Source organism: Alternaria rosae, assembly GCF_020736505.1.
Source record: "Alternaria rosae strain MPI-PUGE-AT-0040 chromosome Unknown BKA58scaffold_6, whole genome shotgun sequence".
In the NCBI taxonomy this organism is placed as follows: Eukaryota; Fungi; Ascomycota; class Dothideomycetes; order Pleosporales; family Pleosporaceae; genus Alternaria; species Alternaria rosae.
Window position 1 is genome coordinate 158,324 of NW_025763575.1, and position 27,049 is coordinate 185,372.

The 27,049-nt window shown below is 52.1% G+C and overlaps 12 protein-coding genes across 12 annotated transcripts; 4 read left to right on the forward strand and 8 right to left on the reverse strand.

Annotated features, from left to right (window-relative positions):
• Positions 1–340: 340 nt before the first annotated feature.
• On the forward strand, positions 341–3,057 carry BKA58DRAFT_186533 (uncharacterized protein). Its single transcript, XM_046165499.1, has 2 exons — positions 341–2,175; positions 2,225–3,057. The coding sequence occupies exons 1-2, from the start codon at positions 589–591 to the stop codon at positions 2,639–2,641; spliced, it is 2,004 nt and encodes a 667-aa protein (XP_046023875.1). The 5' UTR covers positions 341–588; the 3' UTR covers positions 2,642–3,057.
• Positions 3,043–4,455, reverse strand: BKA58DRAFT_186459 (uncharacterized protein). The gene is made up of 2 exons (XM_046165497.1): positions 4,055–4,455; positions 3,043–3,999 (listed from the first exon to the last, which is right to left on the reverse strand). Exons 1-2 carry the CDS (start codon positions 4,290–4,292, stop codon positions 3,473–3,475), a joined length of 765 nt encoding a protein of 254 aa, XP_046023876.1. The 5' UTR covers positions 4,293–4,455; the 3' UTR covers positions 3,043–3,472.
• BKA58DRAFT_186468 (major facilitator superfamily domain-containing protein) lies at positions 4,332–6,492 on the reverse strand. Its single transcript, XM_046165498.1, has one exon. It carries the CDS (start codon positions 6,242–6,244, stop codon positions 4,619–4,621), a length of 1,626 nt encoding a protein of 541 aa, XP_046023877.1. The 5' UTR covers positions 6,245–6,492; the 3' UTR covers positions 4,332–4,618.
• A 550-nt stretch (positions 6,493–7,042) lies between these two features.
• On the reverse strand, positions 7,043–7,300 carry BKA58DRAFT_440443 (uncharacterized protein; the record flags this gene model as incomplete). The annotated part of the gene is made up of 2 exons (XM_046173749.1): positions 7,043–7,233; positions 7,285–7,300. The coding sequence occupies 2 exons, from the start codon at positions 7,298–7,300 to the stop codon at positions 7,043–7,045; spliced, it is 207 nt and encodes a 68-aa protein (XP_046023878.1).
• An 838-nt stretch (positions 7,301–8,138) lies between these two features.
• Positions 8,139–10,619, forward strand: BKA58DRAFT_186560 (uncharacterized protein). Its single transcript, XM_046165500.1, has 2 exons — positions 8,139–10,427; positions 10,524–10,619. Exon 1 carries the CDS (start codon positions 8,505–8,507, stop codon positions 10,359–10,361), a length of 1,857 nt encoding a protein of 618 aa, XP_046023879.1. The 5' UTR covers positions 8,139–8,504; the 3' UTR covers positions 10,362–10,427; positions 10,524–10,619.
• On the reverse strand, positions 10,448–12,521 carry BKA58DRAFT_458586 (uncharacterized protein; the record flags this gene model as incomplete). The annotated part of the gene is made up of 2 exons (XM_046174676.1): positions 10,448–11,077; positions 12,400–12,521. The coding sequence occupies 2 exons, from the start codon at positions 12,519–12,521 to the stop codon at positions 10,570–10,572; spliced, it is 630 nt and encodes a 209-aa protein (XP_046023880.1). The 3' UTR covers positions 10,448–10,569.
• A 275-nt stretch (positions 12,522–12,796) lies between these two features.
• BKA58DRAFT_186593 (mono-functional DNA-alkylating methyl methanesulfonate N-term-domain-containing protein) lies at positions 12,797–17,505 on the reverse strand. Its single transcript, XM_046165501.1, has 3 exons — positions 16,305–17,505; positions 14,784–16,253; positions 12,797–14,736 (listed from the first exon to the last, which is right to left on the reverse strand). The coding sequence occupies exons 1-3, from the start codon at positions 17,248–17,250 to the stop codon at positions 12,890–12,892; spliced, it is 4,263 nt and encodes a 1,420-aa protein (XP_046023881.1). The 5' UTR covers positions 17,251–17,505; the 3' UTR covers positions 12,797–12,889.
• Positions 17,506–18,140: 635 nt separating this feature from the next.
• On the forward strand, positions 18,141–19,858 carry BKA58DRAFT_386084 (rab-GTPase-TBC domain-containing protein). Its single transcript, XM_046170432.1, has 3 exons — positions 18,141–18,537; positions 18,585–18,713; positions 18,764–19,858. The coding sequence occupies exons 1-3, from the start codon at positions 18,321–18,323 to the stop codon at positions 19,678–19,680; spliced, it is 1,263 nt and encodes a 420-aa protein (XP_046023882.1). The 5' UTR covers positions 18,141–18,320; the 3' UTR covers positions 19,681–19,858.
• Positions 19,859–20,740: 882 nt separating this feature from the next.
• On the reverse strand, positions 20,741–22,346 carry BKA58DRAFT_402403 (uncharacterized protein; the record flags this gene model as incomplete). Its single annotated transcript, XM_046171716.1, has 3 exons — positions 20,741–20,851; positions 20,902–20,961; positions 21,045–22,346. 3 exons carry the CDS (start codon positions 22,344–22,346, stop codon positions 20,741–20,743), a joined length of 1,473 nt encoding a protein of 490 aa, XP_046023883.1.
• A 1,253-nt stretch (positions 22,347–23,599) lies between these two features.
• Positions 23,600–24,845, reverse strand: BKA58DRAFT_421368 (uncharacterized protein). The gene is made up of 3 exons (XM_046172775.1): positions 24,751–24,845; positions 24,637–24,700; positions 23,600–24,580 (listed from the first exon to the last, which is right to left on the reverse strand). The coding sequence occupies exon 3, from the start codon at positions 24,561–24,563 to the stop codon at positions 23,931–23,933; it is 633 nt and encodes a 210-aa protein (XP_046023884.1). The 5' UTR covers positions 24,564–24,580; positions 24,637–24,700; positions 24,751–24,845; the 3' UTR covers positions 23,600–23,930.
• A 609-nt stretch (positions 24,846–25,454) lies between these two features.
• Positions 25,455–26,018, reverse strand: BKA58DRAFT_458596 (uncharacterized protein; the record flags this gene model as incomplete). The annotated part of the gene is made up of 1 exon (XM_046174677.1): positions 25,455–26,018. The coding sequence occupies one exon, from the start codon at positions 26,016–26,018 to the stop codon at positions 25,455–25,457; it is 564 nt and encodes a 187-aa protein (XP_046023885.1).
• Positions 26,019–26,360: 342 nt separating this feature from the next.
• BKA58DRAFT_469879 (uncharacterized protein) lies at positions 26,361–26,823 on the forward strand (the record flags this gene model as incomplete). The annotated part of the gene is made up of 3 exons (XM_046175165.1): positions 26,361–26,521; positions 26,577–26,646; positions 26,700–26,823. Exons 1-3 carry the CDS (start codon positions 26,368–26,370, stop codon positions 26,821–26,823), a joined length of 348 nt encoding a protein of 115 aa, XP_046023886.1. The 5' UTR covers positions 26,361–26,367.
• Between the last annotated feature and the right edge of the window lie 226 nt (positions 26,824–27,049).

Here is a 27,049-nt window from a genome sequence, read left to right on the forward strand (position 1 = left end):
CCGCCCAAGAGACGAGACGCGACGACACCCTCGAAACCCTACGCCACGGCATTGGGCCAGCTTGACGTCTATACAAGAGACATGTTTGCATATCAATACTCTCTTATCTCACGCCCACATTGATATACGCATTACGAGCCTACCCAGACCAAGCATGACTCTCTTCCAAGACGTGGAGGTGCCGTTCCACCCGAACCTACCTTGGCAGCCAAGGCGCGCCTCCGCACCCATGGGACATCTCCACCTACCAAGTTCCTGTGCAAACGCCTCCCAAGGGCCTGAATGCTGGTATGAGTAGCTGCAGACGGGTATCATGTCCGTAGTGCTACCCTGGCACGCGACATGTTCTCTTTGAGGCGTCGACTCGTTGCTGGCGGTGGCTGCGTGGTGACGCGCGCCGCGACTCTGATCTAAGATGAGGAGCGCAGGGGTGTTCGACGACATCATTAGAAGAGAGAGTTGTGCCCAGGCTGGGTTCCCTCACTGCACCTCTGCCGGGCTTATCTCTTTGCCCTCTCCATGCAGGCTCTCATATCGCGTTTCTCCTCCACCCTGTCTCACTGAGCGCATCGATACCACTTGCCCACAATGAACGTCATCCGTAAAGCCGTGCGGGCGATGTTCCCTCCGCCTCGCGTGGCGCCTGATGGTCGCGCGGAATGGCCCTCTCGAACACCATATGTGCTTGCCTCCATGGGCGGAGCGATGGGATTCGGAAATTTGTTACGTTTCCCTTCCCAAGTCTTCAACAACAACGGGATTCAATGGTTCATACCCTACCTCATGGCTGTCTGCCTCCTCGCGATCCCGGTGCTTATCTTGGAAGTGGCTATTGGACAGGCCTACCGCAGCGGCTGTGTCATCGGTTACAACGGTCTTGATCGACGCTTTACCGGCGTTGGATTCGGAATGGTCTGCGTTGGTTACGCTGTGGCCATCTACTACATTCCCATTCTTTCCTGGGTAATGGTGTACTTCCGCAGTTCATTCCGGTCCGCAAACGACTTCCCCTGGAAAGACAACCCGCAGGAGTACTTCAGTCGTGTCGTCAATGAAGTCCCTGCCATTCCCGCAGTCTACAGCGATGATGGCAGTCGAGTCCTTCAATATGCCTCATATCCTGGTGTGAACCTCGATGGCGAGCTCGTCGGCTGGGTACTCTTTTCTTGGTTCATCGTTTGGATCTGTCTGTACAAAGGCATCGCCATTACCGCTCGCGTCGTTTACATTACGATCGTCTTGCCCATTATCATGACCGTCATCCTTGTCGGCCGCGGTGCGTCTCTGCCCAACGCTGGCCGAGGTATCAAACTATACTTTGGGGAGTTCAACGCCGACCAGCTTGCGGCAGGCAAGATTTGGCAAGCTGCAACTAGTCAGGTCTTCTACTCTACCGGTGTCGGTTTTGGCTACTACTCTGCCTACGCCTCGTACAACTCCAAGTTCTCCGATGCTGTTCAAGATGCCATGATGATTTGCAGTGCGAATGCGCTATTTGAGTCGTTCGCGGCCTTTGCTGTCTTCGGAGTTGTCGGCTACTTGGGCCTGCAGCCTGGTGTTGGTGATCCGGTCGGAACATATACGCTTGGCTTCTACACCCTTCCCAGCGCCATCCAGGAAATGCCTGGTGCTCCATTCTGGTCTGTTCTGTTCTTTCTGACTCTATTCCTACTCGGCATCAGTTCCTCGTACGCGCTGCTCGATGCTATGATCACTACCATCTGCGATACTCATTGGGGAAGGAAGTACAAGCATTCGACCATCGCCACGATCATTACCATCATCTCAGCCCTGGTGTCATTGTTCTACTCAACAGGATTCGGTTACGAAGCTACCAACGCTGTCGACGCACAGATCAGCAACATTTCACTCATCTTCGTCGTATGGGCTGAGTGCGTATGCGCTACTTCGTTCTACCGCTTCGTCGACGTTATCGGTCAGGTTGGCGCACCATCCTTCTGGTTGTATCAATGTTCATACATTGGCGCCCAAATTATCGGCAATGCTATTGCACATGGGGTTTCCGACAAGATCGGTGCTGGTGTTGGTTTTGGTGTTTATATCATTGGCACAGTCATTGCTATCCTCATCGCCAAAGACCCTACAGTCCCAGCTCCCAGGTTCTGGGGCCGTAACAAGATCTTGAACCGCGTTTGGTGGGTTGGTCTATACTCAGTAAGTACATCCTTCTTCAGTGACACATGCAGCTACTCATACTACACAGGGACACCAACTTGCGCGCGACCTCAACTACGTTGTTTGTGTCGGCAAGCAGTGGCGACTACCCGTCTTCTGGGCTCCCATCCTTCGATACTTCGCCGCTCCTGTGCTCTCGATCATCTTCTGCTTTGCCTACCCCACATTCTACGCCATACGCGGCGACCCCCTACAGATCTTCGGTTTCATGGTTGCTCATCTCATCGTCTTAGTCGTCCTTGTCGGCTTCATCATACCCAAGAGCCTCAACATCTTTGTGCCTCCAGAACGTCGCGACGAAGGAAACCGACAATACGCGCCGCAGACCGTACTCGGAAAGGACGACACAAACATTGTGGGTGGTGTTGCGCCCGGGCAGGAGTACGAAGCCGGCCTACCGCCACCGCCAGCTTATGACGCTGAAAAGGTGGAGGATAAGAAGTGAGTGGCATGTGCAACGACATCCGATACTGGCGGATGTGCGTATGAGTGATTCGGCCCATTGCAACGTTTTCCTACGCGACAAACCCAGATCTGACAGCCCATATACATTGATCTCAAGATCACCTCCATTGCGCCAGATTCGCCCATTGCACTTTCGTTTTCTGGTATCGCCTTCTTTCGCCCATAAAGCTCGCAAGTTCTCATATCTCAGGCCCAGTCAAAAGCCTGGCTGACTGAGTTATTCACATATACATCGCGAAATTTCAATGATACAACCCATGCATCCAACTGTGCCTATACAGCCGTTATGCTACTGTGCACTGTTCCCAGTCGGTTGATTGTTATGATGCCGATTATCCGAAACATTATGGCTTCTACTTCCGGTGTATCCCATCGATCGGGATTCTGCTGGCATGATCGTGATCACAGTTCTTTGAGCCGTGCCGTCCCCTCACAATCATGCTCGATCCATCGTACCGTATGCAACGCTATGTATCATCTCGCAAGTGGGCTCGCTGATGAGACTCTTCGCTCAACTGCAGGGCGCTGTTGTCAACAGGAAGAGGTGAGAAAATTCACGTCGCATTCGACGTGACTCTGCTAGTGACTCTCGATTTGACAAGATGCGGTGCTGCGATGCGGTTTTCTACTGGCGGTCATCACCTCCGAAGTCGAGTTCCAGCCGAGCATCCATCAGTCTCGCAGGCACTAGAGACATCGTCACTATTCACACCGGATGAATCGTGACAATGTGCTCGAAACTCGCAGCAGGCTATGCTGCAGTCGTTCCCAATTGTAACTAGATTGTCTTGAAATACAGTCAACTCAGATCTTAGAACCCCCAAGCCGCTCCACCAAACGCTGCTGCTCCACCGACCATCAGAATCGCGCCAGTAGGCAGCGGCATACCCGGCGCGCGTCCCTCGCTGTCCGAAGCCTCTACTCCAGTCTCCTTGGCCCCACTCGCTTCGCTCGTGCTTGCGGGTGTAGGTGTGGACGTAGCGCCCACGATAGTAGCCATAGCAAATCTCAGGTTTGACCACGCCCTCAATTCCGATTGCGAGAAAATCGTCGGTGTTCCACTAAGTATAGAATTCTTCTCATTGTAAAAATCGGCATCGCACGTGACGGGGACTTCGGTTAGCACACCCGTCCACGTACAAGCACCGTTCCTGGTTATTGCACTCGTAATGGTCATGTGAAACTCCCATGTCTCGGGGCCTTGAAGCATGGTGAAAGGGATGCAACCGTCGACCTCTGATTCTGGTGTCTCTATTGGTACGGCGGTTTCGTAGAATGATAGCGCCCAGGATATCATGCTGTCGAGAGACGCTTCTCGTGCTGATTCTTCGGCTGGAGCTGTTAAGCAAGGATCAGCGGCGGTCCTAGCAAAGAACGATATCATGCTACATACACAAGTACGTCGGCGAAGGTGTAGATGTAGGAGTCGTTGTTTCAGGACACTTCTTCTCGTAGGTAGTGGCAGTGTCGTCGGACGACATGAAGGTGAGAGTCGGTTCCATTGCGTTCATCAAGTTTAAATACGTAAGATTATATTGCGCGTTGATTGCGCTCGCCAAGAGCGACGCGACTAAAAAGCTCTTCATCACTACTCTGATGCAATGCGATGCGATGCGATGCGGTACGATCATGCGGGGTGCAGCCTGGGATGCGTCGACACCACGACGGGCGCATGAGTCGCACTTTATTGCATGCTCACAATCATGACCGCAGCGCCAGTAGGTAGCTGCCAAGGCGTTATCGAGCAGGTTATTGAGCCGCGGGACAAGATAGCGATAGCGATGTGTTTCTGTAAGAGGGGCGTATGGTGCCCGGCAGGCCTAAGCGAGCCCAACAGCAAATGGGTCGCGTGTCTGTCGCTCCCTCAGGCTATCAGCTTGTACATAAGGGCTGAGATGATCCAGACCACAGCCTTATGGTCAGGGGACCCTGCACGTGCACCTTCAAAAGTCCTATATCATATCTCGATCCGACGACTACCTTTCGGGGGGAAGCGCGAGAGGAGTAAGACAACAAAGCCAAGCAATGCAACGGCAGCATTGCAGATGAACGTGAGATGGCTTTGGCCAGCCTCGGCAAGCGCAGCGAAGGCGACTCCAAAGACGGCCGACGTCGAAAGACGCGCGATGTTTTCGACAAGCGTAATGCCGCTTAGCGCGTCGACGCGCTCGCTGTTTGGTAGCATTTGAAGAATTGATCCCTTGGACGCGGCGCCGGTACCTGCAGCAAATGGCAGCATCACAGCGACGATGTACATTTGCCAACCTTGTGATACAAATACAGCAAGACCGGTAAGTATACCGTCAAGCAAGAGGCTGAAGCGCGCATAGAACAAATCGAATGCAAACGTCTCCTGCTCGTTCGTCGGTTCTGGGTTTGGCGGTTCTTCGCTCTCTAGAGGGTCAACAGTCTCCGTTACTGCCGGAGTTGGTGGTATGATATGAACCTGCACTGCCGATTCTCTTTCTTCATCTTCTGCCAAGTTGTTCTTCACGCCGTCACCCAGCCACTTTCGCCCTGCAGCGATGATGCGGGGAAAGACAAGAGAGAGGAAACCACCTCTCAATGCTGAGTATAAGAAGATGAGCGCTCCGTTCTCCTTGGGGCCAAAGTTGAACTCAACGGTGGCATACATCTGGAGTAAGATAGGAATGTAGCCAGTTGCAAGAATACCCAGGAAAACGCCGATACCAAGAGTGAGTGCTCCAAACTGCAGGCGAGTACGTCCATTAGGTATTTCCCACTTTTGTGGTGCAAAGATGCGGAGGGGGCCAAAGAAACGCGCGATGCCAGTAGTTTCGCGAGGTTTCGCATCCTTGTCTTCCTCCGGCGGTGGCATGGCAGGTAGCGATACTGCTACGTATACGCAGCAGAGCAAGAACAGCACCAAAGTCATGCGGAAGGGCGCAAGTATGCCAAAGTAGTCGCCGACGACACCTCCGATCAGGAACCCAATGGCACTCCCGAAGTACATGCAGCCTTGAAGTCGGCCCAATGCACCTGTCCGCCTCTCATGCTCGACAACATCCGCCACCAAAGAATTGAGACACAAAACGTATCCATTAGGGCCGCCAACTACCGTGATGACCTGCGAGCATTGCACGATCATGATGCCAACGTTGCCGCCATGCATGATACCGATGTTCTGGATCAGAAGGCGGACCGCAGGCCAGAAGATCTGGATGATCAAAGCCAACTTGACGCCCAGGCGTTTGATAGTCCATGCAGCTACTAGCAAATTGACAAGGCCGAATATCGTAGTCGATGATGCAAGTAATGCAAAAGCTCTGGCAGCTCCAGCGTCGATTTCGCGTCTCGCACACCTATCAGTAGCGTTCGGATCCGGCTCGTGATGTTCGTAATACGCATCGCAGGTCAATATCCGGAACGCGTATAGCATAGGAGCTTGCGTAATGCTAAATGTCAACGATACAAGGAATGCGCATAGTAGAGCGCGGAATAACACCGGTACGGCCGCTTTTCCTTCTCTTGGTTTCGGCTCCGGCTCATCGCGTGGTAGGAGGGGTGTGGTCTCCTCCTCTTGAATGGTCGGAGGACGTCGGAATTCTTGGTCGATAGCCATGCTTGAGGTTTGGCATGGGAATGAAAGGGAAAAAGCTTGGTGTTGGGAAAAGTCTTATCGTGATGCGCAGGGCGTCGACTAACGCTCTGTGGAAGCTGCGTCCGGGTATTGGCGGGGTAGCGGCTGCGCGTATCTCCAGACTACCCACACCGACTATATCGCGACCATCCTGTACTAGATGCGTTGATCCCGCACAAAGAGCCAGAATGCAAATTGCAGAATTCGGACGCTGCTGTAAGATAAAGAATGTCAGATGCGATGATGCAGAGCCCCGCGAAGACGTCAGCCTACAACGGCCCTTGCCACCGTGAACATCTTTTTTGCAACCCACTTTCCTCTGCTTTAGGGTTATTCATGACATTATGTCAGCAGAATGTGACGTGCAATACAATTGACTCTCTCGATATTGCAAGCACCAGCTTCACATCACAACCGGCAATGTTAGCTCGCTGACATAAAAAAAGCTAGACAAGAAAACGTTAGCTGATGCTGATGTATGATAGAAGAATGTTTGGAATCGATTGAGATGCGATACGAAGCTTCTATCCTCGTGTTGATGTACAATCGCTCAAAGTGGGGTATGTGGTTTCCTAATATATTTCTCCGTCCCAAAACAAACGCCGCTTATGCCGTCCGTCCAATACCCAATGCCATGCCGAAAGTTTTGAAAGTTTTGAAAGTCGTAGCCCCTTTCTCTTAATACACCAGCTTTCGCTGTTGTATTGAAGGAAGGTTCTGATAAAGTACAATGCCGAGTGTGTTTAGTTGCCGACAGTTTGAGTTTGGCTTGTTGTGCGCTTAAGCGAACTCGAAGCGCTCGTTGCAGTGCGACATCTCGCGGAAGCAGTGAGGGCACAGGTCAAGGCCCTGCGAGGTCAGGCCAAGTGCGGCAGATGCGGCGTGGAGAGTCTCGCGGGTTGATGTGGGTGCAGAGGTGGAGGCTGGGGTTGGGGCACCTGAGGCGCCGGCGGGAGTGGAAGAGACGGAGTCTGGATACATTGTTAGGAAAGACCAAAGCATTGATAGAGAGGCGAACGTACCCTTGAAAGAAGGCATTTTGATGGTGGTTGTTGTTTGGGTTGTTGATTCGGATAGGAGTATGATGGTATGACGTATATTATCTTCGTCTGATAACAAGTGGAATAGATGCAGATGTGGATGTGGATGAGGATGGGAGAAGCCAAAATCCCAGAGCCACAATCCCTCTTATACACCTCCACCTTCGCTGCGCCTTCCCAACATGACCCTGAATACAGTCACCAGCGAAAAATTGGCGAGCAAAAATCGTGCGCAGCAAGCACCATCCCGACTTGTCCCGGAACCGTTTCGAGAATTTGCGTCGAACGACATCAAGATGATGCGCCACGCTCGCCTCACGCGCGAAGTGGAGTGATGATAACGCGTGTGGCCCCACTGTTAGCCGTTAGTGCGGCTGAGATTTTCAGGGCCGCGAGCTTGAGGCTCGCCATCGTGCATTTGACATCGGCGGAAACATCTTTCCCGGCTTCGGAAAAGACTTCTTGTTGAGCGGTCGAGTGCAGTCCGAGTCGCGCTTGTCAAGTTTTTGATGCTCAGATAGAGTGATTAGTGGCTTGGACAGATGGAAGGTAAAGTCTTGTTTTCAACGGCCTCGAGACGGGAGATAGTCGGTGTAGCGTGTCTGTAATACCGGGCCTTCACATGTCAGACATGTTTTGGGCTGTTGCGGTTTCAGACGACGTCATCGCGTTCTCGTCATCGGGGGTCGCGATCTTGCGACGCCTCCACCAGCCTCGCTTATCTCTGACACTTCACATCGCAGTGCCATTACGTGACAGTCAGATGCTACGAATGAATTGCAGTGTCTGTGTCCTCATCCTCGAGTTCGCGATACACCACATTAATCGAAGGAGCGTTACTCATAATGTTTGACAGATGGCATGCAAAAGAAGTATGGGTCACATGGCTGTGAACCAGGGCGATGTACTAGCAGCAGCTATGAGAGAGATATAAAAATACGTCAGACTAGACAGGAGGTTCTCATAAGCGTCTGCATGCATTGGCAGTCCTTGACATATCGATGCAGTGGACGTTTCGACGCGTTCTCAGAGGATACGCTGAAGATGAGTTTACGCTAGTCTCAAACAGGATTAGTACCTAGACTGCCCGCGGGAAGCCACGATGCCTCCCCAACCGGCGTATGCGCTCTCTTGCCGTCTTTCCATCATCTGTATCCCAATTGCACCGAAAGCACTATATTCATGACTACAACCGTGTCTGAATGGCGGAGAAACCTCCGAAATCGCATCTCTCATCGACCCGATCAACCTTTGCCCTCATAGACCCAAGTACGTCCTTATTCCACCGCCAGATAGACCGCCACGCCTACCTCACCAGCGGGTTCCGTACCCACGTCGCGATATCATACGTGTGGAGCGAATGGCGAAATAATGCATTGGATAAGCTTCCGAGCTGGGCAGCGCTCCAGAAGCGGCTGGCGTCTCTTCTGGGAGAGCGTGCCTCTCCGGGCATGAAAGCCATCACGGGGAAGGCAACTCGCTGTTGGCTTGACTGCATGTGCATCGATCAGGAGTCGAGCGAGGACAAGTCATATTGGATACCGCGGATGGACGAGATATACTATGAGGCGCGTTGTACGATTCTGCTCTTGCGAGTACCTGGTTTGGATCTGGGCCCTGTGCTGCAAGTCAAGAGGCGCATGCACTGCCCCTTGTCTGGACCCCTGAGGCTCAGGGACATCGCGCAAATGGTTCCGCATAACTGTCTTCTGTGTCAATCTTGCACATCGCTGTCGGAACTTGACTCAGAGCTCGAAACGTCCGCTCTCGGTGCGCTGAAGATCCTATGTGACGCGACGTGGCGCGAGAGAGCCTGGATTCTACAAGAGATACTGCTCAGTCAGAACTACTTGCTCACTTGGGATGATAGTGGCGAGTGGCTCTCCCTTGCCGACACCGCTGTGATAGCTGCGCTCCTATACCGCCGTAATCTAGAAGAAACATGGCTGGACGGATTTGCGTCCTGGTGCCGCAGATTGTGGTATCTTCGGCAAAACTACGACGAAGCCCAGACGTACGAACTATGCGACGCGAATGTGTTGCAGCTAGCTTCCACGCTCAGCGCCACGGTACCTTCGGACAAGTACTATGCTTTGTGTGGCATGTTACGGCTCAAGCATATAAAGCCAAATCCCGAACATAATGCTAATGAAGCTCTTGTGGTTATTGTAGATGCCCTGGTTCAAGAAGGCCGGATGAGCTGGCTGTATGCTGTTCCACCGTCTCTTGAAAGCTCCATGCAACTTCAAGATGGAGAAATGGCACCTTTCGTTCTAACTCGGCTTGAAGATAGCCTGAAGCCCAATAAGAAACATAGGGCTGCCATTCAGTCCGAAGAGCTTACTCTTGACGCGATCCAACTCGGGCGCATCACTCAAGTGCTGCCACTCTCGCAGGTTTTGGAGTCAACATTCACCCACTTACGCGAGACCCGCGATTTTGACTTCCCCGAAAGCATGGCGTACTGCCATCGCGTGCCAGACATCATCCGAAGGCTTTCACTCGACTTAGTAGACCCTTTACTTCTTGAACCCACTTTCGGGCACATATGCAGAGCTCTTCAACCTTTTCATACCGTGAAGTCGGAAGCTCGTAAGGGATGGTTATGCGTAATGTTCCTCAGCTTCATGGATGAGCCTCTGATCCAAGAGATGTGCGAAGGGGCTGCGGAGGAAGACGTGCAGATTGTTAGGTCGGCAGCCGCATCGCTTCAGCGGCATCTGATGAAGATACGGGGTTTCTTCAGTGTTTTGCTCTGGACTAAAAAAGCGGAAGGAGACAAGTCCGTAGTAGTGAGTGTAGCGGTCTCGGGTTGTCCAGTCGATGCTCACATCTTCTCATTGAACGGCGAGCTCGACTCGATGTTTGCGGCTCGTTTGCTGGATCAAGCGAACGCCTATGATGAGTTTTGTGGCCCGCTATTGTCGTTGAACGTACGTGATACTATCGGTCCTCGACCTTCTAGACTGTTCACGACGCAGTTCTGGCGGAAGCAATCTTCCACTCCACACGTGAAGTCACTTCGTTTCAGATATAGAGGGGGCGATGAAGTATCGTAACATGTTACTGTCATTGTGTTTTTGTCATGTAACAGAACGAGGTACATACGAGCTCAAAGACACAAAGTAAGAAAACACTACTGAAATGCTCTGCCAATTTGACCTCCTTTGCATTCGGTATAATCTCATTGTCAAGCCAAGCCATTGACATTAGCTAGGCAGCCTCCCAGCGATGATGGAGATGTCTGTCCCGTACAAGCAATCCCATCTAATGGCCTTTGTTAAAATGATCACGCAGCTTGTCCTGGCGATAGAACATCTTGCTACAGTGAGGATGAGTGCAGGGAAAGAAGGGGCCGTTATGCTTCTTCATATGACGGCGGTACTCTTCACGGCGACGAAAAGTACCAGCGCATCCTTGAGGACACTGAAGAGGAGCTGTAGCAGTGGCATGCAGAACTTCGTTGTTGTTCAGCGGTATGAATGGAGCAACAGGAACTTGGGTGCGAAGCTGGGGTAGGAAAATATCCGGTGTGTTCCCGCTGTCGGTTTGCAAAGCAACGCTAATGTCGAGGGCAGATGAGGCTACGGCGTTGGCAAGACCCTGGTCAATGCCATGGATGCCATCGACGTCGACAAGTACTTCATCGTCACCCAATAGGTAATCGGCTGCACCGTTTAACACGGCGTGGGCGTCCTCCACTAGCGTAGGGTTTCCTACGCGGGTGTAGGAATATCGATATCCGTTATAACCAATGGAGAATTCGCTTATTGTACTGCCACGTTAGCACGGGTAAAAAAAAAACCTACCCGGGGCCAGCCTCGCCAGCCACAGGATGATGGTCCGGAACAATCCAGGCGGAGCGTCCATCACGCATTTGGTCTGACGTTCGAGTCCAGAGCATGTCAGATGGTCTTCTTGTCGTGCTCGAGAGAGAGTGGATCGGTTTCAATGACGAGATGCTGTTGTAGACCGGGGGATAGGAAGTAGTGCTGGAGCAGTTGAAGGTTTTGGAAGCTTTTTGGAGGGTTGTTGCGCAATGCTTTCGGTCAGTCGTAGTAGGTGAAGATCAAAGAATTGATTTCGAGAATGAGAACCGACCACGATGTGCGAGGCGGGCGACTCCCCGTGGACACTCCTTCGCCTTTGGGAGGCTGCGAAGGACCTCATACTGATTCGGCTAGTGAGAAACGCCACTGTGCCCTTCGATGCATCACGAGATTAGATATGCAGGCGAGCAATAGCGACCCAATCACTCGACTATCGAAGCCAGCTACGCGCTGGGGGCTTTGTGACGTGACTGTGCCCTTCGACACGTCACTGGGCTATGCCAGAGTAATAGGCCTCCGATGACGCTCAGCCTTGTTCATGCGTGGCTGACTTAGCAATGCGAAGACAAGGCTGAGAGCGAGGTTGACATTGAGGCTCAACTATCAAACAAAAGCTAAGGCGCACTATGTTGTCGTCAGCTTTGTGAATATCACACTACTCTGCAAATACATTTGGATGATGCTGACGTAATTGTTCCATTATTTCCACACAATCTTGCTCTTCTATTGGTCAATATACAGTACTCCAGCTATGATTGAGACTTTAGTGAGGAAGGCACAGTCTGAAGTAGGAGGAGCGGAATATGCGACGCAAAAAACGATATCATTACCCTCGTTCACATTCGCGGAATGCGAACGTACATACATGACCTTGACCTAACCGTACTGCTTCCCATCATCTCCCACCCTACCCTCACCAAATCCCCCATCCACCATTTTTCCATCAGACTACCCATCAACAACACCATAAATCGAAGTCCTTAGGTAAGGATGTAGCTGTACTTGTTACTGCCTACTAGCACCCATTCAGTGACACGCACACACTGCACCGCTACCTCGCGCCTCAGTAGTCTCCATCTGCTGCACGTCCAGCGGCTCCGGAACCAACTCACGCGTCGACTCCGAATACGACGTCTCATAGAAGCTCGGCGGAAGTTTTAATCGCTCGGTGAACTTCGACGTCCCAAACTCCGGCTGCATATTTTCAGAGTGAGGTTGGTCTTGCGGAACAGAAGCAGGAGCAGAAGCAGGGGAAGTGCAGACTAACGGAGTAGCAGGCGGTGTAACGAGGGGTTCGATATGTGGTTTAGGGTGGAGGCGGATGAAGTTGAAAGACGATTCTTTCTTCTTTGGCTTATTGATGGTGAGGGTGAGGCACAAGAGGTTCATTGTGGGCATGCTGGCATAGCAGGATGGCAGTATATAGTATAGCAGTGTGGCAAGATGCCAGGATGGCCTATAAAATTTGGGTGCGGTGAGTTTATGTACTGGTCGTGAACTTGGCGTTTCTGTTTACACGATGCTTAAGAGACAGTGCTGTCTCATCGTTGGGTTGTGTGGTTGTGAACGAACAGTGTGCGACATAGAATAGGATGTCTTACTCGGGATGTAGGTGAAGGATGACACTCTGCTTCATACGCACACTGTTAAATCATAAGAAGCAAGCATCTTCGAAGACAACGCGTGCCTCTACTTCGAACAACATCTATTTCTAAATGTGATATGAACTTTAGCCACCCGTAACACAGTCGCTATCCTTATAGCACAGGCATGAGTACTTCGCTCATCCATTTCCTCACATGTTCGCACAGCTGCTGCTTTTCATGCCCATTGCTATCCCCTGTGTTCCTTGTTCCCCAGCTTTCCTCGATATCGAATGCCAGCTTCTGGAAGAGCTTTCCAACCTCTTCATCTACGTTGCTCCAAACCAAACTCTTCAAGTCTCCATCCTCATGTAGCCAGTTCTTTAAGAAGTCCCCGTCAACGTGTTTATGTTTGGCACCCCGTTGAAGACTTTGCCCTAGATACCGTGGATCTACATCCCTAACCAAGATATCACCGTGTTGATTGCCAGGTGTGTTGTTCATGAGAACGTTAAAGATATCGCCACTACGGGGTTTGACCGTGTCGTGTTTATGGGCGCCTGCACGGTTGGTCTTGACCTCAATCAGGTTTTGTATCAGGCGGAGTAGTAGACGGGCGGATTGAGAGAGAATGGAGAAAGAGAAGATCGTACCATCGGTACAAGCGCCGATGATATCGTCGACAAGGACTCCGGTGATCTTTCCTGCAGGGTTTGGACGGCGCCAAGGTGGGCGAATATCGCCGCGGTCGAGACGGATCACAGAGCGGGAGAGACACGCTTCGAATAGAGTCGGCGAAGCGTTGCTATAGGTAACGAGAGGTGGCTGATAAAGTCCCGTCACCGAGCTGCTTTTCTTATCGGTAAGCAAGACGAATCGATCGTTCCTATCACCTTCTTTGTATGGCAAATCCATGACCAGATGTCGCGCGCAGTTGCGCATACCACTATCAGAGAACTCCCGCACAAACTCGAAAGTACCGGGTCGTGCTGATTCCATAACTTTGAAGCAGAGGTGCGAGTGCTGGAGCGTCGAAACGTAGACGAATGGCTGAATGACAGATATATGGATACCTGGAGAGTGCAGATCTGTTCTACCACGCTGAAACCATCGACCGGCTTCCTCATCGAAACGATCGATGCATAAAGACTTCCCGACGATACTGACTGTCGTCTGGTTATCCCATAGCGCTATACCATAGACTGGATCGTTATATGTGGACTGTTTCTGTAAGTCCAGCTTAGAGCCCGATTTGCCAGTGTTGAAGATCAGTCGCCTTCCGCTGTGCTGCGAGGCGCCGGTCTGAATTCCGGTACCAACAATGATGAGATTGTACCTCTTGCTTTCTTTGTTCAAGAACTGCCATTCGACGATGGAATAGACCCTCTCGGCGTTCATCAAAGGAGCCTGGGCAACGACTAGTCGCTCCACCGGCGCTTCTACTTCCTGTTTGATCTCGACGTCGTCGGTCGGTCTGTCGTCGCGTACCCTCAGTAACTTGATTGATGAGTGCAAGACTCGTTCGCCAGAAGGCGGCCCTCGTATCTCTTTCGCTTCCATAGTCGACACTAGTACTCGACGTAACTTCTGCATGTACAGTATGTTGGTCGGCTTGGCACCTGTGATGAGTTTTCTGGGAACGATTCTGGAGTGGTGCGGGAAACCAGAAGGCATGTCATGACTTGGCCATTTCACGTCTGCATCCAGTTGCGAGAAGAGAAGACGATCTCCGGCGACTGCAAACAGGAAGCCGCCGAGATTCCTCCCAACAACGTCCAGTTTCGGTAGAAATGGTAGTTGATAGATTGCGGATACTGGAGATTGATTGTACTCAGGGTGAACGCGGTCGGTAAACCATATGGAATCAATGTCGAGACAGGAGAAATTGCTTGAAGAGGGGCGCACTCGGCAGAAATCTGACCCACAAGAAACGAACGCTGCGGATGCATCGGTTTCGCTGCGGGTAATCTTGGCTGAAGCTGCGCCCATACGAGTGGAGCTCCAGGACAGGGGTGATATGACTGTATGATGTGAGAAACGTCTCGTAGTAGAGTCTTCTCAAACTTACCACCATGCTCTACGTGGATATGCGAACTCAGAAGAGTACCATCCCGCATCGCGCACACCAGAATATTCTTGCCGTCCTTGCTTAGAACTGCAACACTCTCACAGAGCTTCTGCGAACTGTTGAAGGTATCTTGGTCTTTCCAGGAGTCTTCCAACATCAACGAGGTCTTGTCATACGAGTACTGAAAGAGGAAGACCTTCGAATCGAACGTACTAACGAACACATATGGAAAACCGTTGATTTCCAGTGTCTCTACGCATGTGGGATCATGAGCTAGCTGGTGTTGGTATGAACTCGATCGGTCGAAGTTGCCGCTTTTAGAGATTGGTATGATCTCCAATAGCGCATGACCGTTCTTTCGAGACGCAAGCGTGATGAAAGGGCATGCAGTATGGGTGACAGCTAACAACAACGGAGAGTCAAATTTCAGAGACTCGACTTGTCTCAATGTTGGCCGGAGAAGAGTGCGGGCCTCTTGTCTCGTGATCTGGATCGATATCGTGTCAGACCAGGGACATGCCGAGATGGTCTCCTCTTCTCGCATCAGATCGTCTTCGAGCGGATCATCGTCGCTGGGTGTCTGGAACTTATCCCAGAAGCCCTCGTCCCATGCTCCAGTGGAGTCTGCGCGGCTCTCCGGTTGTGTACGGACGATACGAATTACCAAGGTCTCTGGCGGAAGCGTTATCGAAAATATGGCATAATGCTGTCTCTTCATCGTGCCATCGATATCTGCCATGTGACTTCCATGGTCAACCACCCATATCCCAGCGCAGCCGTTGATGCCGCTGAAACTATCGTCGACAAGAGCTTGTATGCCGCGTCGCAGCTCCGAGATCTCTCCATGTGGACTGTTACCGTTTGCGACGAAGATGGAAGACCGTTGACGTTCGTCTGGCGCGCGCGGACTAGAAAGTTTGGTTACTGTAAGGTCTGTAAGAGGGGTCCAATTCGGTATGCTATCGACGAAGGAGAATTGATTCGTGCTTGGATATTGCGCTGCATACGAGTACTCGGCGGGCCAGGCACCGACTTTGCAAAGCAACCCATCATTGCTTGCCCCACCAGCAATCAGAAGATCCGGGTATTGCTGCGAAATTTCTGAATTGTCGATACTCAAGCATGAGAAAGAGGTGTCGATTCGGTGTTGCCAATCACCAGCCTCGTCGATCTCCAGAGTGCCGGCTGGCCCGCGAACCACATATATAATACGGCCATCTTCTCTTGCAATGTAGAACACCTCCTTTTGGTAATCGGAGTTGCGTATCGCCTTATCCCAAGCGGTCCATCTTGGGGCGTGCCTGCCATCGCCTGGTAGTATTGATTGAAGTATGGTCTTGTCGATCGGCACTGTGGTATGCGCGGGATCTCCAGAGAGAATGTTTTTATAAATCGAGATGTGGTCGTTGGAGACCAAAAAGAAATCTGGGCTACGGCGAAGGGGTATGAGTAGAGAAGGTAGGGTGTCCTCTGAACAGGTCAGTAACACTCATATATTGCCTAGTATGTCTGTTCACCTACCATGCTTGACAAGGTATCGCTCTGTCCGCGGAGTTGCTTTACTGAGATCCTGTCTGCAATCCCAATCGAAGCAGGTGAGCCTGGTCCTTCCCTCAAGGACGACGACAAACAGTAAGACAACGTGATAATCGTCCTGTCCACCTCCCGATGATAGGAAATCCATGTGCATGATCTGCCCTTCAATAGACATGATTCGCTCATCTTCGATGGGCGCAGTGATTTCGTTGCTCATTCTGGAATCCCTTCTCCATCTTTCCATAGGCTTCGTCTTGTAGAGAATAAAGCGCCCTTCGTGTGCTGCGACTGCCATTGCTCGGCATTTGGGATCTATAGCGAGAAAAGTACCGAAACGATCGAAGCGGGAACTCCCTGCAGGTAGTTTGATGGTCTTCTGAATGAAGGTGGCAGTACCTGCCATGTTGTGTTGAGCCCACAAGAACATCAATGATCGGTTCGATAGAGTAAGCACGACGACTTCTGGAGGCAAGACGTCGTCTCTATTTCCTGTGGTTGATCTTCTTGTCCTATGCTTCGTAAAATTCTGATGCAGCGAAGGGCTGCCACCTGTAGTTGCGGAGACTTCACGAGAGTCGCCAAAGACTTTGGCGGTGATGATGCGGCCGCCGTTGAAATCAGTCTTAGAAGCCACATGGCGGATTTGACCATAGTCACGGATCTCTTTGAGACGTATAAAGTCTTCGCCGACCATGACAACGTCAGTCAGATCTTTGTGACGTATGTTCGCCGGGAGGATGAGTTTGCTTAACGGCGTCTCGAAGACAGTCTGCGACAGTATGCCATATTCCGGTACCTGGCTCATTGGTTTGGACGTTGCATCCCGCATTTCAACGTCATCTTGAGGGGCGTTGGCCATGATCTGATAAGGGTCGAGCGGCCTAGAAACCCACTCACCGTCGACGAGGCTGAGGCCGTGGGCTTGGGCCATGACCGCTGATTAATGCCTATTCGGAAGGCTGGAAACAAAGTATAACCTGAAGACCGAAGTCGATTGTGACAGATTCCACGCACAACACGGGATGAGATCAGACCAGCGTAGGTAGAAGCAACGAAAGCACACTGTTCAGAGCCGAAACGGATGACATGTTGCTGCCTGTCGCGGCAGGCTTGTCAGACACGCTGATAAGGCAAGGAACTTCAGCAATAGGTACTGGGATCAATTGATGCAACAGAAAGCTGGACGGTCAGTGGTGGTGAGTGGAATAGCAGCAGCGACCTAGAGCAACTGGAGCCGGGATGCCTTGACCAACTCAAGCCGGCAGCTGCAGCAGGCCAATGTAGCACCCTGGGCACCCTATTCAGAGATGGAGTTGCCGGATGTACCTACTACCAGCACGCAGCACGTGTAGAGCGCGGAAAGGCTCCTGTAATGCGCTTCAAGTATCGGAATAGGGTACCGATCTAGATCATCAGATGATCGTGCAGCAGGGAGTACGATCTTAGTCGGATCGCGGTCGGATCGCGATGGTTATGTGAGTTGGTTGCGAGTCCAGTGGTGCGGTGCAGTAGTTGACCGGGGTGCGAGGAGTCTTCCAGCAATGGTTGGTCGGCGTGAAGGTGTCGAACATGCAGTCAAGTGCCCAACACGGAATCTTTGGCGGCACGGCAGCGTCTCGGGCCTTGGTGGCCGCGGGCGAACAGGTACAGGGTGGGCGCAAGTGGTGTTGTTGGGTTACACAAACGTGACAGCGGATAAAAGATGATGGAGATGGGGTGGGAGACGGCAAGTGCCGGTAGTTTGACCTTCACAACTCGGTGGGGTGCCAAGCGCCTCGGTTGGACAAGGAGGAAGGCGCGACCCGTCACGTCAACCTGGCAGCTGGAACGCCTACGCGCAACAGCATGTAGTCTCTCCAACAAAGATCTTGCCACCCTCTTGCATCTTTTCCCTGCGCTCTCCCGCGCACACGAGGGCCCACGTTGGCCACGTCATCGCGTTCCAGCTCCTTCTTGCCGCTGCCGCGTACTAAGGGCACGTCTCGAGATGCGGGCACTGACATGGCATCACGCACTCCCTCTGGCTCCGTGTCGCGCTCAGTAAGCTCTGGCAGCTTGCCCTCACGACACGCTACCCCCATCCCCCACCTCACGCCTGCCGAGAAGGAGAAGGAATATCTAGTGCGCACCGCAATCGACAATGGCGACGTCACAGCCCTGGTAGACCTCGCGACCAGCCCCTCTGGCCTCGTCAGCGATAGCTTGCGTTGCACTGCCTGTAGGCCTCCCATTGCACGCATCTCCACCATAGGCTGATGATTATAGGGCCTCTCTTGCTAGGATGCTCTGACAAGGAGTCAGAGAAGGAGCCATGGAAACATCTCTCCGAGCACAAGGATGAGCATCAGGTTGGCTTGGATGTCAACCGCGCATTTGTCTACTACCCCAGGAACGGTATGTTGCATACAAGCGAACCACCTTCTGTTTCATGCTAACATGGTCAGAATCTGAGAAGCAGCTTAATCGTCGAAAAGAGCAGCTCTCCGATGTCATCCTCGACGTCCTGCGCCATCACCCCACGCTTTGCTACTTTCAGGGTTACCACGATATCGTCCAGGTCTTCCTACTCGTTCTCGGGCCCGAACATGCCCCCGCTGCAGTTGCCCGACTAAGCCTGCTTCGCATTCGCGACTTCATGCTGTCGTCGCTCGACCCAGCCCTTGCCCAGCTCGAATTGCTGCGACCGATCCTTCGCGCCGCCGATCCCGTCCTGTACGAGCACCTCCCCAAGAGCCAGCCTTCGTTTGCGCTTGCCGGAACAATCACCATGTTCGCCCACAATATACAAGACTACAAGGATATCACAAGGCTATTTGACTTCTTCTTGGCGCGGCATGCCATTATGCCCATATACCTCTTCGCAGCTGTGGTGTTATCCAAGAGGGAGGAGCTGCTGGAGTATGAGAAGGAGGATGAGGATATACTCTATGTCATGCTAGGGAAGCTCCCAGAACCCTTCGACGTCGAATTCCACATCGCCCGGACCGTTGAGCTGTACGAGAGACTACCTCCTACGTCGCTCAACAGTTGGGAGTGGTGGCGCATCTCGTCTTCCAGCGTACTCAAATCCTCTGCGACAAACAACAGTCTGCGTCATCTTACCTTGGAAGATGGCGAGATGCTGTTCTTGCAACAGGAGCAGGACCTCCGCCGCGCGCAGACCCTGAGACAAGCCGTCAAGACAATACAATACATCAAGCTGCGTATTTGGTACCACCGCCGGTACGGAGCTGTTGGTCTTGCCATGGTAGTGGGTGCCTATGCTCTATGGCTTGGCAGGAATGGAGGTCACAACACAGGATTCCCGCTGTTTGGACCATTGGGAGGGTACCTGATGAGGTTTCTCGGGGGCCCAGCATGAACGGAGCATCAGGAGTTGCGGATACAGCAAAAGTGGCTTCAAAGCATAGCATGGCGCTAGGGGATAAGATCGGCGTAGCAAGAGGAACAAAAGTTTGAAGAGTCGTTAGGCTCACATAGAGGTACTACCACATTGATAGATTGCCATTTGCCCTTTAAATCCCAGATGGCTTCTTTTACCTGCTCCCTTCTATCACGGTCTACACGGATGTGTGTTCCAAATTCCCGCCATGTAGTTCAAGCTTATCTCTCCCACAGCGCGTCCGTTAACGTCGCTAGAGGTTATACTCAACATCGCATTACCTAGTACCAGGACACTAACCACCACATTAGCCACTCCCCTTTTCCCGAACATACCCAACCCGACTGACCGTATCATGCAACGCACAAACCCACAGCTTACACTGCTGCACCTGCCCCTTTTGCGTCAAACCCGTTATGGTCTGTTATCCCGTTAGCTGATATCCTTTACTATCAATGCCACTCTCTGTCTCTCGTCTTCGTTACTAGTACGTACCCGCATACACATTTCAATATCCCGATTACACTTCCCCGAACCTGGGACCTCTGATAGAAGTGTTGCGGGGCCGGGGATCCATGCGTAGGTTGTGGCGCGGGGATTTGTGGTCGGTGTTGCGGCGAAGGCGAGGGGCGCTAGGAGGAAGGTGGGTAGGAGGATAAGGACGTGATACATGGCCTGGTGGTCGTAATCAAGTTTGTTTTCTTGGGTGGTGGGAAAAGAGTGATGGATAAAAGAGATGGTGAGAGAGTGGACCGTTCGCACTGGCGCTGTAAACACCTGTGTGATGCCGGAGTGAGGAGTGAACCGGAAGAGGGAAACGTAGACTTGGAGTGTCACTGGCTCGAAATCTCTCGATTCGTTTCGGTAGAAGGCTACAGATGATTATGAATAGGTTTACTCAAGGTAAAACATTTCGCCATATCGAAGACACATTGACGTCCCCCTTAGGCCTGTGTAGTTTCCACCACACATCAGTCCCGTCGCTACCTGCCTTTGTCATATACAAGCTGACATGCTGCTTCATTCCATCCTCTCATGACTACCAGTCAAAGTTGTCAGGCACTGGTGAACCGTGGAGCAGAGTGCGCAGATCCGGTTGTAGCACCTCGCCATAGCCAAGCTTATAAGTGCAGCGATCGCAGTCCTTGCACTATACAAAAGTTAGTCTGCTCCTTCTAGCCTTAAGAATAGTCCACTTACAGCCTCATCCGCGCACATGCTCTTGCGGTACTTCTCCTTAGTCTCGGCATCGGGTGAGCCCTATCAGCGCGTTAGTCATGGTTCACAAAGCCCAGGTGTATCGTCGTAGTTAAAGAGAACGGGGAGGGAAGGGGAATACCTACAGCAGTAGGGTAAAGATACAGCATGTACTCGCAGCTCTTGACCGTCTCACACACCCTATTGTCAGGGTAAGGGTACAGATACTTCGGAAAGCCCGCGCAGGTCATTCTTCCCTCGGGGAAAGCGGAGGTAGGTCCCTCGGGTTGGCAGCCACCAGCCCTGCTGCACTGGTACGGCTCCGACCAGGTACCGTTTTTGGCGCATTTGTACATGAAGCGCTGGTGGGTGTCGCAAGCCCAGTCCCCGTAGACGCACTCAGTGCTGTTGGTTTGACGTTGCATTTTCGGCCGACCCATACTACCTGTCTCGCAGTGCGCTTGACCTAGGCCGTCCGTGATGCAGTCTTCGTAGGTGGAGCACTTCTTCTCTGTATGCCACATCTCATCAGCTCCGCATAGAATTAAGGCGTATGCGTCAGAGTCGCAATTTCGATCTCCTGGTTTGCATGGCTCTGGTACGGTCGGGGGAGTTGGTGGCTTCATCCAGCATTGCACGACATCGTCATGCTTCACACATACCGAGGGACCAGGACACATGGTAGATTTCCAGACGTTGTCCACACACTCCTGACGTTTGTTCCCCGAGCAGCGAGATGTGCTAGTATCGCAATACTCGTGAGCATCTGGGGTTCCTTGAGAGATCCATGAGCGAGAGTCAAGAGCTTTGGGGGGAGGACCAGTGGACAGGATATCAGGGTCGAAGACGCACTTCGCAAGGCCTTGACTAATGTATTTGCCAGGCACCCAGTGCATACAGAACTCTTCAGGCCCACAAGTGCGGTAGGCAAGCCAGAATTGATCATAGTTACAAGTCTCGATGTGGTAAAGACCATTGGACCAGTTTGAGCATCGCGTCTCGCCCACTGTTTTGCAAGGCTCAGGTTGCGGTGGAGTGCCAGGAGGAAGAGGCACTGGCGGCATTTTTTCGGTCGCGCAGGAAGTCTTGTTCATGAGTGCGTTGCATACTCCAGGTATAGGGCATGCTTCAATGGCTTTCCATCGGTGCTCGTTGCTGCATTCAATGCGCCACTCATTGCCGAGGCAGCGCTCTTCGTCGGGGATGTCGCAGGTCTCGATACAATGACCCGGATCATTGGGGTCGTTGACGTCAATGGCACAGACTGCGGTCTTGCCACAATGTTGGACCCCGAGGTATTCGCTGCCGTGGTCATCGCACACCACCACGTCGTTGTAGTCGCATTTTCGAGTGCCTGGCTCGCAGAATTGGTGTGAGGATGGAATGCTGGCAGAGAATACCGCTGGTAGAACCATGGCCAGAGCCACGAAGAGTTTATTGAATCGCATCGTCAGTGAATATGTAGGATGAGATGGTAGTGGAATGTATTGGTAGGAGGAGAGAATTGAAGTTGATGGTGCAGGAAGGAAGAAAGGAGCGAAGGAAGTCAGTCTGAAAAGCTCATCGAGGTACAAAAAGAGACCAGACTAAAGGCATGGCGGTGTAGAGGCAACGGCTGCCTCATGGTCTGAAGCAGGTGATAGGTCAGTAGTGAGGGAAAGAATCACCCTGATACTGACAAACGCCGAAATGAGCCAGTGATTGAACTCTTTCTCGAGAATTTGCGCCATCGGTCAACCTTTAGCCTATCGAGTAACTTACAATACGATACTCTAGGTCCTCAATGCATCGAGCCAAGCCTTCTCCGCTCTCAGTGTTTGCGCTCCGATACGCAGTAATTTCACAAGGTAGGCATAGCTAACATTATCTAGACGCGATTGCTTCTATCAAGTCTGATTGTGTCGCTTACGGGGAGCACATGGGAGTAGGATTGAGGCTACTTGTTCAAGGGAGAATTGAGAAAGCGAAAGCAGAAGTCCACGTAACAAACCTCCAGCGAACTCTACAATGCGAACTCCAGCTCTGCACAGCCGGTCCCCTACATTGTGGCCTCAACGGTGCATGCGAGCGCCGGATATGCAAAGACCTCGCTAACCGTGCTGACTTTCTCGAACCGGTATATGCAATGGAGTGTAAAGACTGCTTGCAGTCCTGGGTTAGATGCATACACGACAGATGTATTCGACCTACACTTGACGCTTCAGCGGATAGCATACGCTTACCTAATTGCTCCAAGAACCACACACAATGTCAGCAACAAACATGGCAAGAGATAAACGCTTCGCTTGCACCGGATCGAAACTGTGTGGAGTCTTCCTGGGGGCGTACCCCAACCTATTGCCAGACTGATTCTTGTACCTTACCCTTTCGCTCTTCGGGGGCGCAAAACTCGACTTTGCTTTCGCTTACTCCTGCCCGAGATGGCTTTAAGACCTCATCTTGGAGCTGTAGTGCGTTTCGCGATACGTGTCTGGAACCCTGTGACCTGGGTAATGCTCACTTGAAGTGCGAAGAAAAGTGCGAAAGGCTCCATGGTAAAAAGGAAGGGTTCAGGGAACTCTGTGAGAAGACAGGCGGGCAAAGGACTTGCTGGACCGAATGCAGAGATATGACATGCTGTGTAGGACCAGAGCAATGTAGAGAGGGTGGAGAGGCATATAGGTGCAACAACAGACTGAGATGCGAGAAATATAGGAAGATGGTGGAGGGCAACATGATGCTGCGCGATTAGCAATTGCTATTTTTCTACCTTCACTGTACTTATTAATGTCGAGTCACTATTGGAAATTGCATGTTGACGACGATGGCGCATCCATGTTGGATCATAATCGATGTATTGAAAAGGATCATAGGCCTGCGACCTCGATTTTTGGGAGAACTCCACCCAACGCCTTGCATGTAGCTCATGATATGGGAAAATATAATAGCAGTTATAGCAAGCTGGCCGTCCTGATCGTGCCCGCTGCATCCCCTTTGGCTGAGCGTCGGCCTGCATGAACGCCGTCATGCGCATTGATGTCGTATTTCGCCTCTTATTTCGGACCTGAGCCATATCCAGCGCTGTTCTTTGGGTCTTCAGTAAGCAAATCGGCGCTATATACACGCTTGTAGTCCTGCTCACTCCAGCCCTGTTGCTGCGCAAGGCCGCTGAGACTCAAGCCACGCGAACGAGTCTTCTTAACTGCATCGCCTTGAGAGGCACCGACGGGGGTAGATCCGTAGTTAAGCGGCACTACGCCTTGGCCGGGAGGTGGGAATGGAGTGGAACCTGTAGGCGATGCGACTGTCTGGCCAGTGGTGACGTTGTCGGGTACTTCAGAGTCGGCAGAGAAATCAGATGAGACGGATGCTTGCTGCGCTCGCTTCAGTGCGTTCTCGTAGTTCGCTGAGCTTGCTCGAGCCATGCCAGGCCGACGGTAGCCAGTGTATGCCCGGGCAGCTTCAGTTGGGCCATTGTCTGTGGTTGTCTCGTTTCCTCCACCAGCACCCATTAAGGGCAGAAGGTTTGGGTCAGGGGCGGCTGCGTCGGTTTGCGAAGTGCTGTTGGAGGTGAAGGCGGCTTCGGCTTGAGAACGTGTGTTGGGTGTGAGGCCGGAGGGAGTAAAGGCGCCCGATGAGAGGAAGGAGCCCTCGCTGGGCGGCATGAGAGAAGGTCGTGGGCTCATGGTGAAGACGGTGTGTGCTGTGAGTTCTTAGTACGCTGCAAGACATTATGGCTACACCTAAGCGTAAACATACGTGAACTACTATTAGGGTCTAGGCGGTGCCGGGTCGAATAGTGTGATTGGTGGGTACTGGTTCCCTGTCTTTCAGTCAGCAGCGTCATCCCGAGAGGCCGTAGAAGGACCGTACCGAAAGTTCAGGGTCTTTGGTATGCAGATGCAGCAAAAAGAATCGTAATTGTTCGTTCACTTCGGTCCTAAGCGACTGCCATGTATTTGAGCAACAGCGGCTGATGCTATGCCATCATATCTTGGCGGGTGACGTCTTTTCAGGGTCCAGACTTGCGGGGCCCTCTAGCCGCATATGGCAGCTTCTCGTGCAGCTCAATCAACGATGAGGGCGATGGCGGCGAGCCGCAAGGGTTTGTGCTGATCGCTGACATGCGTACTGTGGAGATGGCTCCATTCAATAGGTGGGCATGGCGCGGTCGAGGTCTTTAAGCGGAGAGAAGACGTGCAACATGCATGTCACCGCGCGTTAGGGCTGGTGATACTCGGAACACGGGACACAGGTGAGTACTGGATCTGTGAATTCCTCGACTAAATATCCAACAGCCATCTAACCACTCACTCCTATTAATTTGAATCGAATCATCGGAACAATAACCAAACCAACCATCGACCAAATACAGACATGGTGGCTACATCGCCGATCTACGAAATCTTGCCATAAATAGCCCCTTGCTTCCTGCTCAAAACCGCCCAACAAATCTGCCGCAGTTAAGCCTCCAGACCATCTGTCATGTCATTAGATGAGGATCTCACTGTAGGGTGTAGGGGAAACAGATGTCTTACCTCACTACATTAGCCGCGAATCATCCGACAGTTGTCGAACTAGAGGCCAGAGTGGCAAACACCAATGGCGGCGGTAGTAGCACCACCAACCTTCGCAGTGCATTCAAAATAGGCAGCATAAACGTCTGCGAGAGCAAAGCCAGCGGTGCCTTCAATGGCGGCCAAAGCAGCGCCAGTGCATCCAGCGATACCGGAAGCGCCTGCGAGCCCAGCAGCAACGACGCAAGAGCCACACGCCCAGTTCTGGAAGCAGCCGCTTCGGCCTGACTTGATACGCGCATCGTGAAGGGCAAGCGCCTGACGCTCCATGCGACGGACAGAGTCGTTGCGAGCGGCAAGCTTGTTGCTGTTGACTTCGGATACAGCGTCGATGCGGGCGGCTTCCGGGGTAACCAAAGCCGAGACCTCGAGCGAAAGTTCGGTGAAGACGTATTCTTTGACATGATCCGGCCAGGCCTGGACGGCTTCAATGGGTTGCTGCAGGAGGGGGCACCAGTCTTCTACGGTCATCGTGACATAGTCGATAGTGTTGAGGAGGTCGACCATGGCCTTGATCGGAACATGGACTTTCTCGGCAATGACTTCGATGGGGATTGCGTCCATCACGGTATGCCCAAGAGATTTTCTGCTATGGTGGGTCTGCATTATATGATTACTTGCCGGTGAGGTATAGGGCCTTTACATGACGAGCTCAGCATACTTGGTTTCATCTGCTCGAATCAGTCACAGCCGTATCCAAGGCTTAGCAATGAGAGAAAGCCGATACTTGTTCATGGCTTTGATTCTTGGGGTCGAATGAAGTGCCGTAGGATGTGTCATATATGAAAGAGGAATAAATTGAAGCTGTTGCGACAGCTATAAGAGCTGAAGGAGTTGCGCAGAAAGCAAATATTCCTCAACATCTACAACGATCACTTTCAAGTCTTCCATCGACTCATCCCAACCCAACGACATGTTCTTCAAGACCATCACCCTCGCCCTCTTCGCATCTTCTGCCGCCTTCGCCGCCTCCATCCAGCAGAGGCAGCTCAACCCCAGTGTTCAGCTCTGCTCCAACAAGGACTTCAACGACTGCGACAATGTGAACTTTCACTTTGGCATCTGTGGTAAGTCTTTCCCAACTTTCCATGTCTCTTCGATGTGGCAGCTAACATACAGCAGAGGCCGCCGCAAGGCTGAACGACAAGGTCAGCTCGCTCAAGGCGAACGGCCATAACTGCATCTTCTACAAGTCAGCGATCGCGGAATACGAGCTCACGGTTGCATTAGCTGACTGCTTCATAGCGATACCGGTTGCCGAAATGGAAACGGCCAGATTGCTACCACCGGCGATGTCGCCAATATTCGTTCCGATGGTTCCTTCTCCACTACGCACGATGATGTTTCGTCGTTCTTGTGCAGTATCTAAGGGTTGCCTTCGGGGTTTCCTTTCTTTCTTTCCGATGCTTAGCAATTGTTGGTGCTATTGTTCTAGTTCGAGATGAGCTTGGTGCGCGAGCTCGGTACTTCACTGGAACACAGCACGGGAACGTCAGGATGGGACTAGCTTTCAGCCCACACAGCTGAAGATGTGCGCAATTTTGCTTTCGATCTCTTTCCTTGGAGAGACTCTTTTTATAAGTTGGAGGTTTAGT